General features: G+C 40.2%; 1 protein-coding gene across 2 annotated transcripts in view; it reads left to right on the forward strand.

Moving 5' to 3' along the window:
• The window catches only part of RELN (reelin), a 492310-nt gene that overhangs the window by 387486 nt on the left and 88652 nt on the right, over nucleotides 1-16172 (forward strand). For both annotated transcript variants that reach the window (XR_007403524.1, XM_025449216.2), the window contains exons 29-31: nucleotides 6939-7096; nucleotides 8351-8558; nucleotides 9949-10025. Coding sequence is in view for 1 of the 2 variants with exons in the window: in XM_025449216.2 (XP_025305001.1) it covers nucleotides 6939-7096; nucleotides 8351-8558; nucleotides 9949-10025 (443 nt within the window). In the remaining variant the exon portion in view is untranslated. The remainder of the gene's footprint in view (nucleotides 1-6938; nucleotides 7097-8350; nucleotides 8559-9948; nucleotides 10026-16172) is intronic.

Below are 16172 nucleotides of genomic sequence, written 5' to 3' on the forward strand. Positions count from 1 at the left end.
TTTTGAGATATAGTTTACATCAGTCGGGGTCTCTGTCTACAACAAGCAGTCTTCCTCGCCAATCTATACCGGACATCCTTGCATAAGCAAGAAATAAACTTTTGTTGAGTTAAGCCACTGAGATCAGGGATAGTTTGTCACCACGGAATACCTGATATCATCCTGACTGATACAGTGGTAAAAGCTTAGCAATCTACAGGAGTGGTTTATTCATGAAGTCCTTGGAGACTATTATTTTTTTTAAGATTTTATTTATTTATTCATGAGGGACACAGAGAGAGAGAGAGAGAGAGAGAGAGAGAGGCAGAGACAGAGGCAGAGGGAGAAGCATTCTCCATGCAGGGAGCCCGACGTGGGACTCGATCCTGGGACCCCAGGATCACGTCCTGGGCCAAAGGCAGGTGCCAAACCACTGAGCAACCCAGGCATCCCCTTGGAGACCATTCTGTCCCCTAATTGATCACCAAACTTACTGTGCACCATCTAGCTAGATAAGCTGGTTATATTCTCGGCTTCCCTCATTACTTAGGTGTGCATCTCTCAAAAATTACACCATAGACTTTGGTAGACAAACTTCCCAGGTAGGGAGAGAACTTGCTTAGTCAAGGATGTTCAAGTTTCTGGGTTCTCTGTTAACTTTTGAAGCATAATCTATAAATACCAATTATTCCAGGAAAGAGTTTGTCAGTCAGTGGATCTAAGTCTACTTGTAAGTAATTCTTTGTCTTTATCAGCCAGTCGGTGTTCTTTGTAGTATATTAAAGAGAGACTCAGATGACTTGATGTGTAGGTGGCAATGTTGATGTGTTGGCCTTCTTTGATGAAATTTAAGAATTTGACTTGCACCGTGTCTTAGGTAGGACACAGGCCCAGCTACTATAACAGGGAAACAAATATAAATGCTTAACGAGGCTTAAACAAGATAGAAATTCTTTCTCATATCACAGTCCAGAGGTGAGCAGTTTGGAGCTGACATTATGGTTCAGCCATTCTGAGCACAACATTTTCATCTCTTGATCTAAGGCAGCTGTTCCAGATCTTGTCATCTCTTAAGCACTAGAAGGAAAAAGGAGTCAGGGATGCATAGATGCATTACTTTTTATTTGATTTTATTTAAGATTTTACTTATTTATTTGAGAGAGAGAGAGAGAGCTCAAATCGGGGAGGAACAGAGGGAGAGAGAATCCTACACAGACTCCCTGCTGAGTGCTGAGCCTAGATCTCAGAGCTAGATCTCAAGACCCTGAGATCAGAACCTGAGCCCCTGAGCTGAAACCAAGAGTCAGATGCTTAACCAACTGGCCAACCCAGGCGCCCAGATACATTACTTTTTAAAAAAAAAAATCATCCTTACCCTTTGTTTCTATTACTGAGTACAGCCTAGGATAATATTTGTACAGTTTTCTATTGCTATGCAATCTGTCTCTCCAAAACTTGTGTCTCCAAACAAAAGCAACAACGATGGACTTTCTCATGGTTTGTGGATTATCTGGGTAGTTCTGCTGCTGCTCTATCTAGGATCCATCATGTAACTCCATATAATCAGTGGGTTGGTGGGATCCCTGGGTGGCGCAGCAGTTTGGCGCCTGCCTTTGGCCCAGGGCGCGATCCTGGAGACCCCGGATCGAATCCCACGTCAGGCTCCCGGTGCATGGAGCCTGCTTCTCCCTCTGCCTGTGTCTCTGCCTCTCTCTCTCTCTCTCTCTCTCTATGTGACTATCATAAAAAAAAAAAAAAAATCAGTGGGTTGGTTAGTGTGTGGGCTCCGCAGGACATTTCTCTCTTTATCATCTTCAGCCCAGTATTTTTCACAGTTGATGATTCTAGAGTTCCAAGAGAATAGTAGTAAAAGATGCAAGACTATTTTATTTGTGACATCCTATAGGTCAAGGCAAGGCACAAGGCCAGTCTAGATTCACAATGTGGGAAAACAGACTCCCTTTTTTGATAGGAAATGCAGAGAAGTCAGATTGCAGACGAACATGTACACAAGGAGGTGTGATTCATTGGGGGACATTATTGTAACAATCTATGATAGTTTGTCCTAGCCCTAATGATTCACATTTCTCCCATAGCCAGATGCATTCACTCTTCCTCCAAGACCTCCCAAGTGTCATCCCATCACAGCATCAAGCACTAAGTCGCTGATCTCATGATCTTTGTCAGGGCAGGGTATGGCCATGGCTCCCCAGATATGGCTTCTCTTGATCTAGAGGCCTATGAACTAAAAAGACAATTATCCATATCTAACATACAGTGGTGAGACACTGACAGGATAATAACAATAGTTACTTCCACTCAAAAAAACGGGTGGGTTGTGGGGAGAGAAATGGTAAGCACATAGCAGCCAATGGCCAATAGGAATTCTAAAAGCGAACAAGATAACTTCTTATTAGGACTCCCTCCTCCGTGAGCAATGTCCAGGACAAGAAAGTTGCCTTGATTAAATTCTGCTCTTTAGGAGTGGTTCTCTAATCTATTGTTCTTCTCAGCTGTTAGTTCTGCTCTGTAGGGTTCACCTTCTGAGGCATCTCTCGTTTGCCATGAGACTTTATCTGTGTTTCTATCCTAATAGCCATCTCATCCTACTTTCCGCCCATCACAAGCTGGCCACATAGCAGTACAGCCTTGTAGTCCTCACCACCACCACTGCCTTCCACCCTGATGCTTTTCCGAAACTTTGACCCAACCACAGCTCTCCCAAATAGATAGTACGGCTTGCCATGAAGCTGAGGAGCAGCAGGTGGTGTGTATTTCCTGCAATGACTAGAATATCGAGGCGCTACAAAACATCACTATGAAAGTCATGGTAAAGCCACATGTGAGAAATAAAGGTTTTCTTTAATATCACAAAGTGAGAAGTATTTTGAAGCTCCCAGTGTATCAATATTGTCTTGGACCTCAGCTCTTGGAAGAAGAAAGTGTCTTCATTAGAGTCCCGCTTCTGGCTAATTTGAATACCATCCAGCTTTCTGGCTGATGGCATTCAGGACAAAGAGCTCTCTACTAAAGAATAGTAAATATGTTTCCCCTTTAAGAACTGTTGAACTGTTCTGTTGTTTCTGTTGCAATATGTTCAACTCCACTATCTCCAAATGCAGTGTTGGAAAGCTGAGAATTCTAAGTGTGAAAATTGTTAAAATTGGGAGCTATTTTGCCACGAGGCAACATGCTTATAATAGTTACTAGAACATTGCTCTTTCACAAATAATTCTAAGCTGATTTTCTCAAAGGAGCATTTTGTCCTCATAGTCATTCTCTTGGCTCTTGCCTGCAAAGGAGAGACATTGGTGGCGGTAGATAGATGTTGGTATACCCCTGACACTCAACAGCATCCCTGACCATACAATGTATCATGTCATGTAGCCTACTCTAGGTTCCCTATGCAGAATGCAAAATGTTGATATCTCTGGGGGCAGGGGTAGGGGGGACTTAGGGAATGAATATGCTAGAAATATAGTTGCTTAGTATCTGCAGAATATCTCTTCCACTGCCACTGTCACCTGTGCCACCTCTGCACAGAACAAGTAGGTGCACAGGAATCTTCTTGGTTGGAGAGGCCAGTGTAACACCACTCTCAAATGTGCTGTTGGAAGAGGAAGTTATAGAAGCCTATTCTCCTAGTTGCTCAGGCATCCTGTGAACAAAAGTAATTGGGAAAGGAGTCAGAGATAGAGTCTTACCTTCTACTTTTTCCCTCATCTGGGAAAGCAAGACAAAGGGGAAGTATTGTTCAATGATTTGAATGGTCAAGCCACGTTATGGCTTATTTCTAGTAAAATTATGTAAAATTAAACTCTGTCTTTCCTCCAGTCATTATCTCCTCCAATCCTTCCCAGATCTTGCTGACTATCAGGTCAAAGATGCTCTTCTAGGATTATGTACTTCTCAATAGCAGTAGTAATCAGGGTTGTCTAGGTGGACAGCATAATACTTTGCTTGTCTTCAACTAACCTTCTCTATTGCTCTACCATCATATTCACATGTTGAGTATCAGTACCCAGAGAAGAGCTAGTCCAAGGATAAGAGTTATCCAGTCTTCAGTTGACAAAGCTATTCCTGTAGTGAGCAGCGAATATCCTAATGTAGAAAGAATGATGAATTCACGGTGCTGAATCAAGAAATTCTCTGCATGCCAGGTCTCTTGTAACCTGGTGTTTAAATTAGGAGCATGTGGGATTCCAGGCACAGTGGATTTTTGCTGGCATAAAAAGAGGCTTTCAAGCAAAGATCAGAAGTGATGAACAGTTTGATGAACAGGTATCCTATTATAAAAAAAAATAGCTCTTAGGCAAGGAATTAGAAGACATTTCAAGAAACAGGCAGAAAAACTTTAAACCATCAGAAACCAGCTATTTCTTCAAGAAAGAAATGAAGCGCCCACTTCACTTTGGCCATACGTCTTCTGGTGGTCTCTCCATGACTACAGTTTTTTAGTGAATTTTTTACTAGTTCTTTCTCTTATTCCAGCAACCCTGGGTTTCTGATTTATTTGTGCTCAATTCTAAGACCGGGGTGGGAGAGTAAGACCGGATAGCAAGCAGTAGTCATCAGGAACCAGACACAACTGGGAAAATTAAAATGAATCCAAGACTTGTTTGTGTTGTGCTCAGTGAAAACTTTCTTGCTTCAATTTGCACCTACTAAATTAAAAACCATGTAGCAGAGATTTAAAAAGGGAAAAGAAATACAATCTCTTGCCCTTTTGCTTTGAAATATGGACTCTCAGCTAGGACTCTTAACTAGGATTTGTCATGTCCTGGACTCACCCTATTAACCAAATAATTCATCATTTTGTTTTGTTCTATTTTGTTTTACTTTATTTAAATATGGATTCCTTAATGCTAAGCCCCCAACGTCTTTCACATTCTCAAATATCTAACAGTACCCTCTGCTTCTTGGGTCTATAGGAGACTTAGACATGGGAGTACTTCTTCTCTCTGGCCTGACCAGACCTGGATTCTTTTATTGTTATGAAAATTATAGGGACCCCAAGAAACAGAGGGGTCAAAGGGTTTTACTTTCCTTTCTTCCACAATCACATTACCAAGCATCTAGAATTCTACCTAAAGGTGGGATTCTTCAACCTTCTGAATGCTGCTGGGCCTCCACCTGAGTCTGTCTCTTCCATGAAATAGAGCAGTTGATAGGTGCCCTCATCTGGCCCATATGGGAGAACCTAGGGTAAAGGGTAGTTGTTCCTACCTCTTTCTTTACTTTCCATGGAGCAAGAGGTGCAAACCCATGTTTCTCTATATTATAGAAACACAAAAAGAAGAGGCAAGAATGACTTCCAATCCAAGGAGACTCATATCAGAGAATTGGCTTGTTTTCCTTTTTTATCAAATATACACCATCTTTTGGGAGGGGCCCAGAGGCCTTACCTTTTTCCTTAAAAGCAGCAGTTGGCAAAAGCTACTGTCATCAATTCCATTTCCTTCCTTTGAGAGGAAAAGCATCTGCACAACCTAAATAACCAAACAACCCTAATGGGGGGAATTTTCCCAAGGTTCATGGCACAACCACTGTGTATTCTTTTTTTTCTTTCTTTTTGCTTTTGTTCTGTGTTTCTAATCTGATTTCAGTTGTCTTTTGCCTTAAAAAATAAAACCAATATATTTCGAATTCACTTTACAGGAAATAAAGGATGTGTTCACTTTCCTCTTAACACATTGAAGAATGTGTGCTAAGACTTGCATGAATGAGTGATTAGTCTCTGAACACTTCAATCTCATAAACAACATTGTTGGTTACATTTCACAAATTTGCCAGGAGTAGGTAACTTAAAATAATGAAGAAAGAAATCCAGGTTTATGGTTCTGTGTTGCCAAATAATCAAAGCTATTTGAAAAGCTATAAAGAAATGCATTCTGACACTGCTGTATTATTTCAACAATAATAGAGAGGAGAAGGAACCAACATTGTCTCTAGTTATCCTTGACAGTCTTCATTAATCTTTAAGATTCTTTGCCCTCTTTTATGAAGAAACTGAATTCATTCAAAAGTCTATAAATATTGGCAGCAGAATTAATTGGACTCCAGATAACCTAATCCATCTTCCTTCCTTGATGTCAGTAGAACTGAGAAGGAAGAGGTGTTTTTCTGGTGGGATATTATAGATGTGTGCAGGTTTCCATATATTTGAAAAGAAAGAGATGTGCTGAGAGGATTGCAAAGACTGGAAAGCGACTGGAACCAGTGTTAGTTTGGCAGCTTTGAGACTGTTGTTGTGGGAGAAGAAGTACCGGGCAGCAGCCCAGACAACTGATGTTCCAGGGTTTTAAAGTACTGGGACCAGGTCCGTCTTTTGTTCATTGGCAGTAGCCAGTATTCATTGGCAGTCCAAATGGTTGCTAAGAGCTCATAGAATGAGTGTCTTAGGGATTTGAAGTTGAGAGGTGAAGAGGAAGGCAACAGGTGGGAGGAGCTCTGTCAGTACAAACTTAACTCTTTCCTGCCAGAATCATGTCAGTGGCAAATAGCCAGAGTCCCCTTATATATCCTAACAAAGAATATTCTATTTGATGGTCTCAAAAATTCCTAAACAGCCTCTTCTGAAAATGCCCATAAAATTAGTGCAATGGAAGGATGAAATGTTAATTATGTGAAAGGAATACCTTTCTGGTTTTTATTACTAAAAGCCTATGAGATGGAAAATATACAAGTAATTACCCATAATATGTTTCTGAGCATCAAAAGTCTTCTGTACCTGATATCCTCTTGGTGTTTAAACATTTAGGCTGAAGAGGAAATCAACAGGTTTTGAGAAAGCCCTGGTAGAGACACCTTATCATGAACATTATTAAGTGTTCAACCAAGCAGACATGACTTTCAAATAAGCATGAAACCTTTCTTTAATTTTTCTGAGCCATTCTATATTTCAGTGCTTTTGGCCACAGTATTGATGTAAGAGACACGTGTGTTGTTTTTCCCAATAGTAAAACCAGATTCCGGTGGATTCAGGAGAGCAGCTCACAGAAGAATGTGCCTCCCTTTGGTCTGGATGGAGTGTACATATCTGAGCCTTGTCCCAGTTACTGCAGTGGCCACGGGGACTGTGTCTCAGGGGTGTGTTTCTGTGACCTGGGATATACTGGTAAGGCCGCAGGCATGTGTCTGATGATTTGTTTGCAAAATATCCTTCTGTAGTTACTGTCTTCCATGTTACTTCTTCTAGGGAAATAGATTCTTAGATGATTCTTCTTTAAGTCCTACTTGTAGGAATTTGCCACCCAGGCATTTGAGGTGCTAAAAGATAATTTGTAGTTTTGAGCTTCCCAACAGAAAAAAAAAATATGGTAACACCAATTTCACACCCTAAGGGAGATTTATTTATTAGTAATAGTGATAGTAGTTAACATTGCCTTCTGTCTACTTTATGCCAGGCACTATAGTAAGTGCTTTTTACGTCATCCCAAATTCTAACAAAACCCTGTGCCACAGTACATGCTGTTATTGTCTTGTCTATATTTAAGGAAACTGAGACATAGAGAAGCTTAGTAACTCTTCAAGGGCACATAGAGAAGAGTTGCTGAAGCTAGGCTTCAAAGTCTGGTGAGGCATTCTCTAAAACTCAAACCTAAGCTCTTACTTGACCACTTGGCTATACAAGGGGCTCTCTGTACTTTACATTGCTTTTTATAAGAAATGTAATTTTATATGTGCAAAGTAAAAATCAGTGTAAGAAATGATAAATTCAAGACTGCCAAAAAGAGAAATTTATAAGAGAAATATTTTCTGATTAAGTCATCCTTAGCTATTGTTACAAGCAAAAATAAAAAGGGAGTTGATATTAAAGAGTAAAATTAAAGAAAATGTTATAAGCTTCAAAATCTTCTTTCAGAGTTTTTCCTAGAGGCAACTTCAAATTGATGCTTCCCAGAGTTTCAGTGCTCTGCCCTTTATCTGGCGCATGACCAAAGACAAACATATGTTGTTGCAGGCCTTCTGTGGAGAGCACTGCCACTCATGGTTTCAGGGGTGTTTTTTGAAAATCTAGGATTAACTCTCCTTATTGATCCTCTGATAAAAGGACAACAAAGGAGCAAATTTTGTGGTGGACAAAATCTATTTCTCAGTTTGCACACGTACTCTTAGGAACAAGAACCACAGAAATCTGTGGTTCCTAATGTCTCTCTATTAATAAAAAATTATAGAGGTGGAATAATGTTTTTGATGATGGGTAGCTATGACCGTATTTTGGGCAGACAGTTGTGGGATACAGATTTCCACATAGTTTCCTTCCCCTAACACTTGTGGAAAGGCTTCCTTAGCCCATGCTCTGAATGTACCTTCTAATGTGTAACAATTTCAACAAAGCCTCTCTCCTATGTGTTTCCTTTCTCGGAAGCTGCACAAGGGACCTGTGTGTCTAATGTCCCTAATCACAGTGAGATGTTCGATAGGTTTGAGGGGAAGCTCAGCCCTCTATGGTACAAGATAACTGGAGGCCAGGTTGGAACCGGCTGCGGAACACTTAATGATGGCAAATCTCTCTACTTCAATGGCCCTGGCAAAAGGGAAGCGAGGACTGTCCCCCTGGACACCAGGAATATCCGGTAAATAGTTTATTGGTACACTTCTCTGTGAGCATTATATTTACCATGCTTTGTGATCTGATCTAAAACTCTCTGTTCTGGGCAGCCCGAGTGGCTCAGTGGTTTAGCGCCGCCTTCAGCCCAGGGCGTGATCCTGGATACTCCATCCTGGATGGAGTCCCACGTCAGGCTGCATGGAGCCTGCTTCTCCTTCTGCCTGTGTCTCTGCCTCTCTCTGTGTGTGTCTCTCGTGGATAAATAAATAAAATCTTTTTTAAAAAGTAAAAAATTTTTTAAAACTGTTCTTTTATTGAGGACTTACATAGTAAGATTTTTCTATATAGATTTTGTTATGTAAAAATGAAGCATAACTTGAACTCCATAATAATGTAGTTTCTGCAAAACTTCTACCCCAATTCATTAATCAGCCTACAGACATCACTGTCTGTGTGCCTAATGTATGTCAGCTTGGTTTTCTAAAGTTCTGTGTTACTATGAGGACTATTTGGTATTACTTTTATATATACCAGATGAAACAAAGACTTTTCTTCAACTCTAAATTCTGTGTCCAAAAATGATGCATTCCGTTTATCAAAGTTTATTTGTATTCACTTACTAAAAACTGCTCCAGAAATTTTAAATACCTACACTGACACCTACTGGTAAAATAAATAACTGTTTGGTTTTAAGGTCAAATGAAGTAGTAGCACGCCTAAAATAAAATTGTGCTTTTTGTATTGTTCTCAATTAAATTATTTAAGAATTGGAAGAAAGGAAACTGAAGAAATATTTGGAATTTCTAGACCTTGTCCTCAGTAAACTCGGGTTCTGTGTCATGGTTTTTCTGCCTTCACTTTCTTTCCCCTTCTGAGTTCTCACAGAGGTGCACCTGTCACATAGCCCTCTCAGTTGGTTTACTGTGGACTGAGGCCTAATTTACATCACACTGAGTGTCAGCTGTGAAAAATTAAACCATCCGAGTCTAAATCAGTAATATAGGTCATTATGTGGCCCAACACTGATGTAGCATTTAGCTTCTTGATGTTGGATTTTTCCTCATCCTGAATTTCCAAGAATAGTATTATCCCAATTTAAGGAATGAGCATTTCAGTGATTTCATTAAATTACATCAGACTGTGGCATTGAGGCAGAGTTCAACTGTTCCCTTTTGCTTAAACCATTATTACAGAATAAAATTAATAATTACTAATTAACCTTTTAAAATGGTTGCAGAATTAGCTGACTATATAATCTATGCAGTTTCTGCTCATATGCCCTTTGTGTTTAAAAGTCATATTTCAGAATTACAGAACCTTTTTTTTAATGTGTCAAAATGCAAAAGGTTAAATATCTTCTGAACTTACCCACTTGTAAGTAAACTGAAGTTTGGTTTGTTTGTTTGTTTCCCCAGACTTGTTCAGTTTTATATACAGATTGGAAGTAAAACTTCAGGAATTACCTGCATCAAACCAAGAGCTAGAAATGAAGGTAAGCTGCTGTATTTCCATAGAAATTATAGTTACTTTGGGCAAATTAGTCCTCTTTCTTCCCAAAATTTGGCCAGGATTTTGCAAACTGAGACACTACATTGCATCATTTCTTCTCTCTCTTCTTCATCATTAAATGGCTAGCTGTGTAGAGCCATGATCTTTTAGGTTCCTCATCTAGATCCTTAAGCCTGAAATGAAAAGCTTATGGATCATGTCACAGTATATTTGTTTTGATCAAGGTATATTTGTTTATGATCAAAGTGTGTGTTTTTTAAGGAATGCTGTTTCTTTATAAGTTTCAATAGAAAAAAATAGCAGAGCCTTTTACATTTAGTGTGGGGCTAGAAGCCTGTTTGCATTGGGCAAATAGACTCTGCTTCCTGCCCATAAATGTTCTGGTGATATTAGCATCCTTTGGTAGAAGAAACAGTTCTTGGTGGTGATAAACCTTAACTTTTACTAAGCACATATTATATTCAAGGCACTATTCCAAGTGTTTTATCTGTTCATTTCATTTTCATTCATACCTCTTTGCCATAGGCATTATTAGTCCTATTTCACAGCTATAGAAACTGAGGCACAGTAGGTCAAGTAACTTACCCAAGATCATGCAGTCAGTAAGTGGATGAGCAGAGACTGAACCACTGATGCTTGTTCCAGAATGGATGTCTTGACCACCTGCATACTGCTTCCCTCCTTGCCCAGAACTCTGCTTTGTCTAGGCATCCTGACCATTTTGTGTCTCAGAAATTCAGTTTTTTTTTAAGATTTATTTATTTATTCATGAGAGACACAGAGAGAGGCACAGAGAGAAGGGCTGAGACATAGGCAGAGGGAGAAGCAGGCTCCCTTTAGGGAGCCTGATGTGAGGCTCAATCCTAGGACCCCGGGATCATGACCCAAGCCAAAGGCAAACCCTCAACCACTGAGCCACCCAGGCGTCCCAGGGATTCAGTTCTGAAAGAAATACAAAATACTTGTGGCATATATAAATGGTCTCCAGGAGCTCTGCAGATAGGATGGGATGCCCTAAGGAACCCTGAATGCAACTTTTCCCAGCACAGAATCCATGGACCTCTCAGATGGATCTTCCTCCAAACCTTGATCTCATGGATGGTGTGTGACAAGTCTTGTAGCTTCTGAGTTTGTTATTATTTCAGGCATAACTGTGTATAACATGTTGGCTTAAACCATATCTGTTAGTGGAGCTACTAATAGCTGTAATGATCCGTCCTAAATATGCTCGGCCATATCGTCACTAACTAAAGCTTTCATGACTTTTTCTGAGTATCTCAGTACTTTTAGTCTAGTAATTACCCAGATCATCGATTTACTGAAGCAGTGGTCTAAAGACTTTTACAAACCATTTTGCATTCCCTAATCTCTTCAACAAATGTTTATTTAAGAATCTACTCTAAGGCAGCCAGGGTGCCTCAGCAGTTTAGCGCCGCCTTCAGCCCAGGGCGTGACCTTGGAGACCAGGATTGAATCCCAAGTCAGGCTCCCTGCATAGAGCCTGCTTCTCCCTCTGCCTGTGTCTCTGCCTCTCTCTCTGCTTCTCTCATGAATAAATAAATAAAATCTTTAAAAAAAAAAATAATAATCTGCTCTAAGCCAAACATGTTCTAGGCTACAGATAGTGTCACAAAATGTCTGACACATCAGTCATGATGAGCTGGGTTATGCTGCTACAATGAACAATCTCTAAATCTCAGTGGATTAAATTTTTAAAAAATGAGATCTTGCCATTTGCAGTGACGTGGTTGGAACTAGAGGGTATTGTGTTAAGCGAAATAAGTCAATCAGAGAAAGACCATTATCATATGATCTCATTCATATGTGGAATTTAAGAAACAAAACGGGATCCTAAGCGACGGGAGGGAAAAATAAAATAAGACAAAACAAGAGGACACAAGGCATAAGAGACTCTTAATCATACAAAACAAACTGAGGGTTGCTGGAGGGGAGGCAGGTGGGGGGATGAGGTAACTGGGTGATGGACATTAAGGAGAGCACGTGATATAATGAGCACTGGGTGTTATATAAGACTGATGAATCACTGATCTCTACGTCTGAAACCAATAACGTATTATATGTTAATTAATTAAATTTAAATTTAAAAAATAAATAAATCTCAGTGGGTTAAAACAGAAAAGATTTGTCCTTTGTGCTACACTTTAATCGAGGCTCATCTGAGGTTCTTATTCCAGCACCCAGAATAGTGAAGCAGCTGCTGGGTAGATTCTGGATGTTGCCAGCCATGTGGCAGGGGGAAAGAGAGAAGATGGTGAAGGGGACAAGAAGTCCAAACCACCATGTGCCAGAAGGGGGGGAACCAGAGTGACACTCATGACCATAGCAGACAAAACCCCTTTCCCGGAAGGGCACCTCCATTCTGGGGAAGGGAGTCAGAAAACAGATAACTGAGAGGTTAGATTGACGGGCTAGATGGAAATACATAAGCTGATGAGATGACAGCTGCTGATTGGGTGATTTGATTTAGATAAAGTGGTCTGGGAGGGGGCTTACTGTGGAAGAAACATTTAAATTGGAATCTAAAGGATGAAAAGGAGCCAGCAACATAATGAGCTCAGGGAAAGTTTTCTAGTCAGAAGAAACAGCAGAGGCCACGAAGTAGAAAAGAATTGTGATGTCGGAGAACAGAAATAAGGCTAGTGTGGCTAGGGAATCGTTGAAATGGGGACAGGAGCCCAGGCATTCAGGGCGTTGCTAGCCATGGTAGGGAGATGGGGTCTCAGTCTGTGTGTCATGGACACCAACAGAAGGCTTTTTAGCCCAGGCGATGACATAATCTGATTTAAATTTTTACAAGATCACCCTACAGAAATAATAAGTAGTTCAAAACATATAAATATTTATAGAACATGTACTCTGCCCATGCAGAGGCAGGAGCTTTGAGGTATATACAGAAGACAGGGTCCTTGGCATCAAGACCTTATTTTCTGATTGGAGAGGTAGAACATTTTAACATTTCTTTAACCTTTGTCATAAAATTACTATAAAATACTTGGTGGTTGGAACAATATAGCAATTGTGTGTACATGACTCTTCTGAAAACTACAGTTCTGTGGATATAACCTTTAAAAAAAAACTGACCAGAGTATACTGGGAAGCATCTACTTGATATAGAAGTGAAGTTGGGGGAAATCCCTGTATGGCTCAGTGGTTTAGCGCCTGCCTTCAGCCCAGGGCGTCATCCTGGAGTCCCGGGATCAAGTCCCATGTCAGGCTCCCTGCATGGGGCCTGCTTCTCCCTCTGCCTGTGTCTCTGTCTCTCTGTCTTTCTCTCTCTCTCTCTCTCATGAATAAATAAAATCTAAAGAAAGAAAGGAGGGAAGAAAGAAGGAAAGAAAGAAGGAAAGAAAGAAGGAAAGAAAAATGAAGTTGGCCCTACCGGCCAAATTCCCTTAGGAACAAGTAACTTTTTCTCAACTACTCTTGAGCTATTGAACTCCTTGCTAGCCACGTAATTCACATCCCACAGGCATTTCTCAGCCTTTTATTGAAAACTGGTTGTTAAAATGTAAATCTGCCTAAATCCTTAAACCAATCTCTTCCAGTAAAGATTTTTTACTTGCTCAAGCTGAAGCATTAATTTACATATTTGGAATTAAAATCAAAATTAGGCTATTTTCAATAAGACGGGGCAGCATGCAGATGGAGTTGTAATTTAGAGAGACAAATGTACATGCCCAAAACTCTCAGTAGATGAGCTAAAATGGCTTGGTTTTTTTCTCAGATGTGCAGTGTGCCAGATGACACAGCTAATGGGGCTCAGCAATTTATATAAAATATGGAGACTGCTGTTTCCCTTTCTTGCATTCCTCCCTTGTTTCATTGTTGGGAGGCCCTCCTTTATTGTTGTTTGGGATTGGGCCCTAATCTCAGCAGACCTTGTTGTGATACTCTTAAAAAGGCTAATGAGGCCTGCAGGCAGAAACCCTTAGGAAGCTTTAAAAGGCAGATTCTGATTCAGCCAGACTGGGGTGCTTTGCTGTAGAACAAATTACTCCAAAACTGGGTGGCTTAACACAACAAATGTTAGTTATCTTCTTGTTTCTGTGAGTTGGGATTCAGAAGCAACTTAGCTGGGTGGTTCTGGCTCAGAATCTTTCATAAGGTTGCGTGCAAGATAAAAGCCAGGAGGTGGGCAGGCATCTAAAGACCCAAGCAGGGCTGGAGGATCTATTTCTAATACGCTCTCTTTCATGGCTGTTGGCCAGAGGCCTCCGTTTCTTCCTGGTGAATCTATCTGTAGGCTGCTTGAGCATCCTTACCACCTGTCACCCAGCTTTGCTCAAGCAAGAGGACCATGAGAGAAAACAGGAAGAAAGTGCAAAGCCTTTCATGGCCTGGTCTCAAAAATCACACACTGTCATTCTTATCCTATTCTATATATTGCATGCAAGCTACTAAGTCCAGTGACACTCAAAAAAAGAAAGATGGATTAAGCTCCACTTTAAAAAAAAAAACTTTTATTTATTTACTCATGACAGATAGAGGCAGAGACATAGGCAGAGGGAGAAGCAGGCTCCCTCCTGGGAGCCCGATGAGGGACTCGATCCCAGGACCCCAGGATCACGACCCAAGCCAAAGGCAAACATTCAACCACTGAGCCACCTCGGTGCCCCAAGCTCCACTTTTTGAAGGGAAGAGTGTCAAAGAATTTGTGGACAGGTTTTAAAACCACCACAGGTAGGTCCTGTTCCCAGGTGATGCGGTGCCGGTTCTTGGACCATACTTTGAGTAGAAGGTACTAGAAAGGACTAGCCAGTGAGACTTTTTTTTTTTCTCATGATGCTTCCTTTCTGGTTCTGTAATCTACCTTCTGAATAGGTCACACACACACACCCCAGATAGATAACTACCTAAACTATTCTCTCTCTCATCTTATTAAATGTAAACCATATCAACAAAAATAGTCACAAGAAAAACTAAATTTTGAAGTGTCTGCTCTCTCAGCCACCCAAAATCACATTAAAAGCAAATAGGACATATTTTGAACAAACATTAAAGGTTGGGGACTGGATTTTTGCCAGAAATTCCTCAACTTAACTAAATAAAGACGAGAAACAGACTACCTTCCATTTTCTTCATGAACTTTACTGTAACTCTCTTCCTCCAACACATGGATCTGCAGCCACCCACTGAAGCTTTATCTGCCAATCTCTACACCTCTATGCATCATGCTCTCTCCCTAAAGAGTTCCTATTCTTTGAGCTATCTTTATCTTCTCATTATAAATGATGATTTCTTCTATTTTAAATCTGGTAAGATTAATTTTCCTGAGAGTTCTGATTTTTTGCGTATTAGTCATTATTGTTCCTGGCATCCTCCCTTGTCAGATGTGGTAACAATAATTCCATGTGCTAACAACTAGCCTTAAAAGGCATTCTTTTGCTTCTATATTTTATCCTAATAGTTCCTGAAACTTAATTTTAGTAAACTCTTAGTTACCCAGCATGATAAAAGGATTGAAATATTCCCATCAGCCAATGATGGGGAAAATCAAAAAGTTACTGTATGTACCATGAATGATTTAAAATTCTCCAAAAAGGTTAAGATATAACAAAATTAGTATAACAAATACACCTTTACTGAACATAATTTCTGTGAATACTCAGAAAGTACGTCAGTATCACCAGACATAATTATGAGTATGCAGTACCAGTCTTGGGAACAGTTATGGAATAGGTAATTAGATGCCAAGAAAGCCTTCTGCCCCTCCCATCAATAGCAACAGATAGATAGATGGATGGATAGATACATACATACATACATTCATACATACATACATAGATGAATAGATGATGCATAGATATATAGACAGACACATAGATACATAATAGATATCCTGTTGATTCTCAAAATTTTTTTTGTTTTTTTGTTTTTTTGGGTTTTTTTTGCATTCATGCTTACCCTTTCCCTGTCCTCTTTTAGCATAAAAAAGTGTCTGGGCACCTGGGTCACTCAGTCAGCTAAGCATCTGACTCTTAATCTCAGCTCAAGTCGTGATCTTGGGAGTTGTGAGTTCAAGCCCGGCACTGCAGCCACCCTGGGCATGGAGCCTACTTAAAAAAATTAATCAATAAATTAAAAAGTTTCCAGGAGACGTAGCAAGGGC

The sequence above is a fragment of the Canis lupus genome, chromosome 18, assembly GCF_003254725.2.
Source record: "Canis lupus dingo isolate Sandy chromosome 18, ASM325472v2, whole genome shotgun sequence".
Classification (NCBI taxonomy): domain Eukaryota; kingdom Metazoa; phylum Chordata; class Mammalia; order Carnivora; family Canidae; genus Canis; species Canis lupus.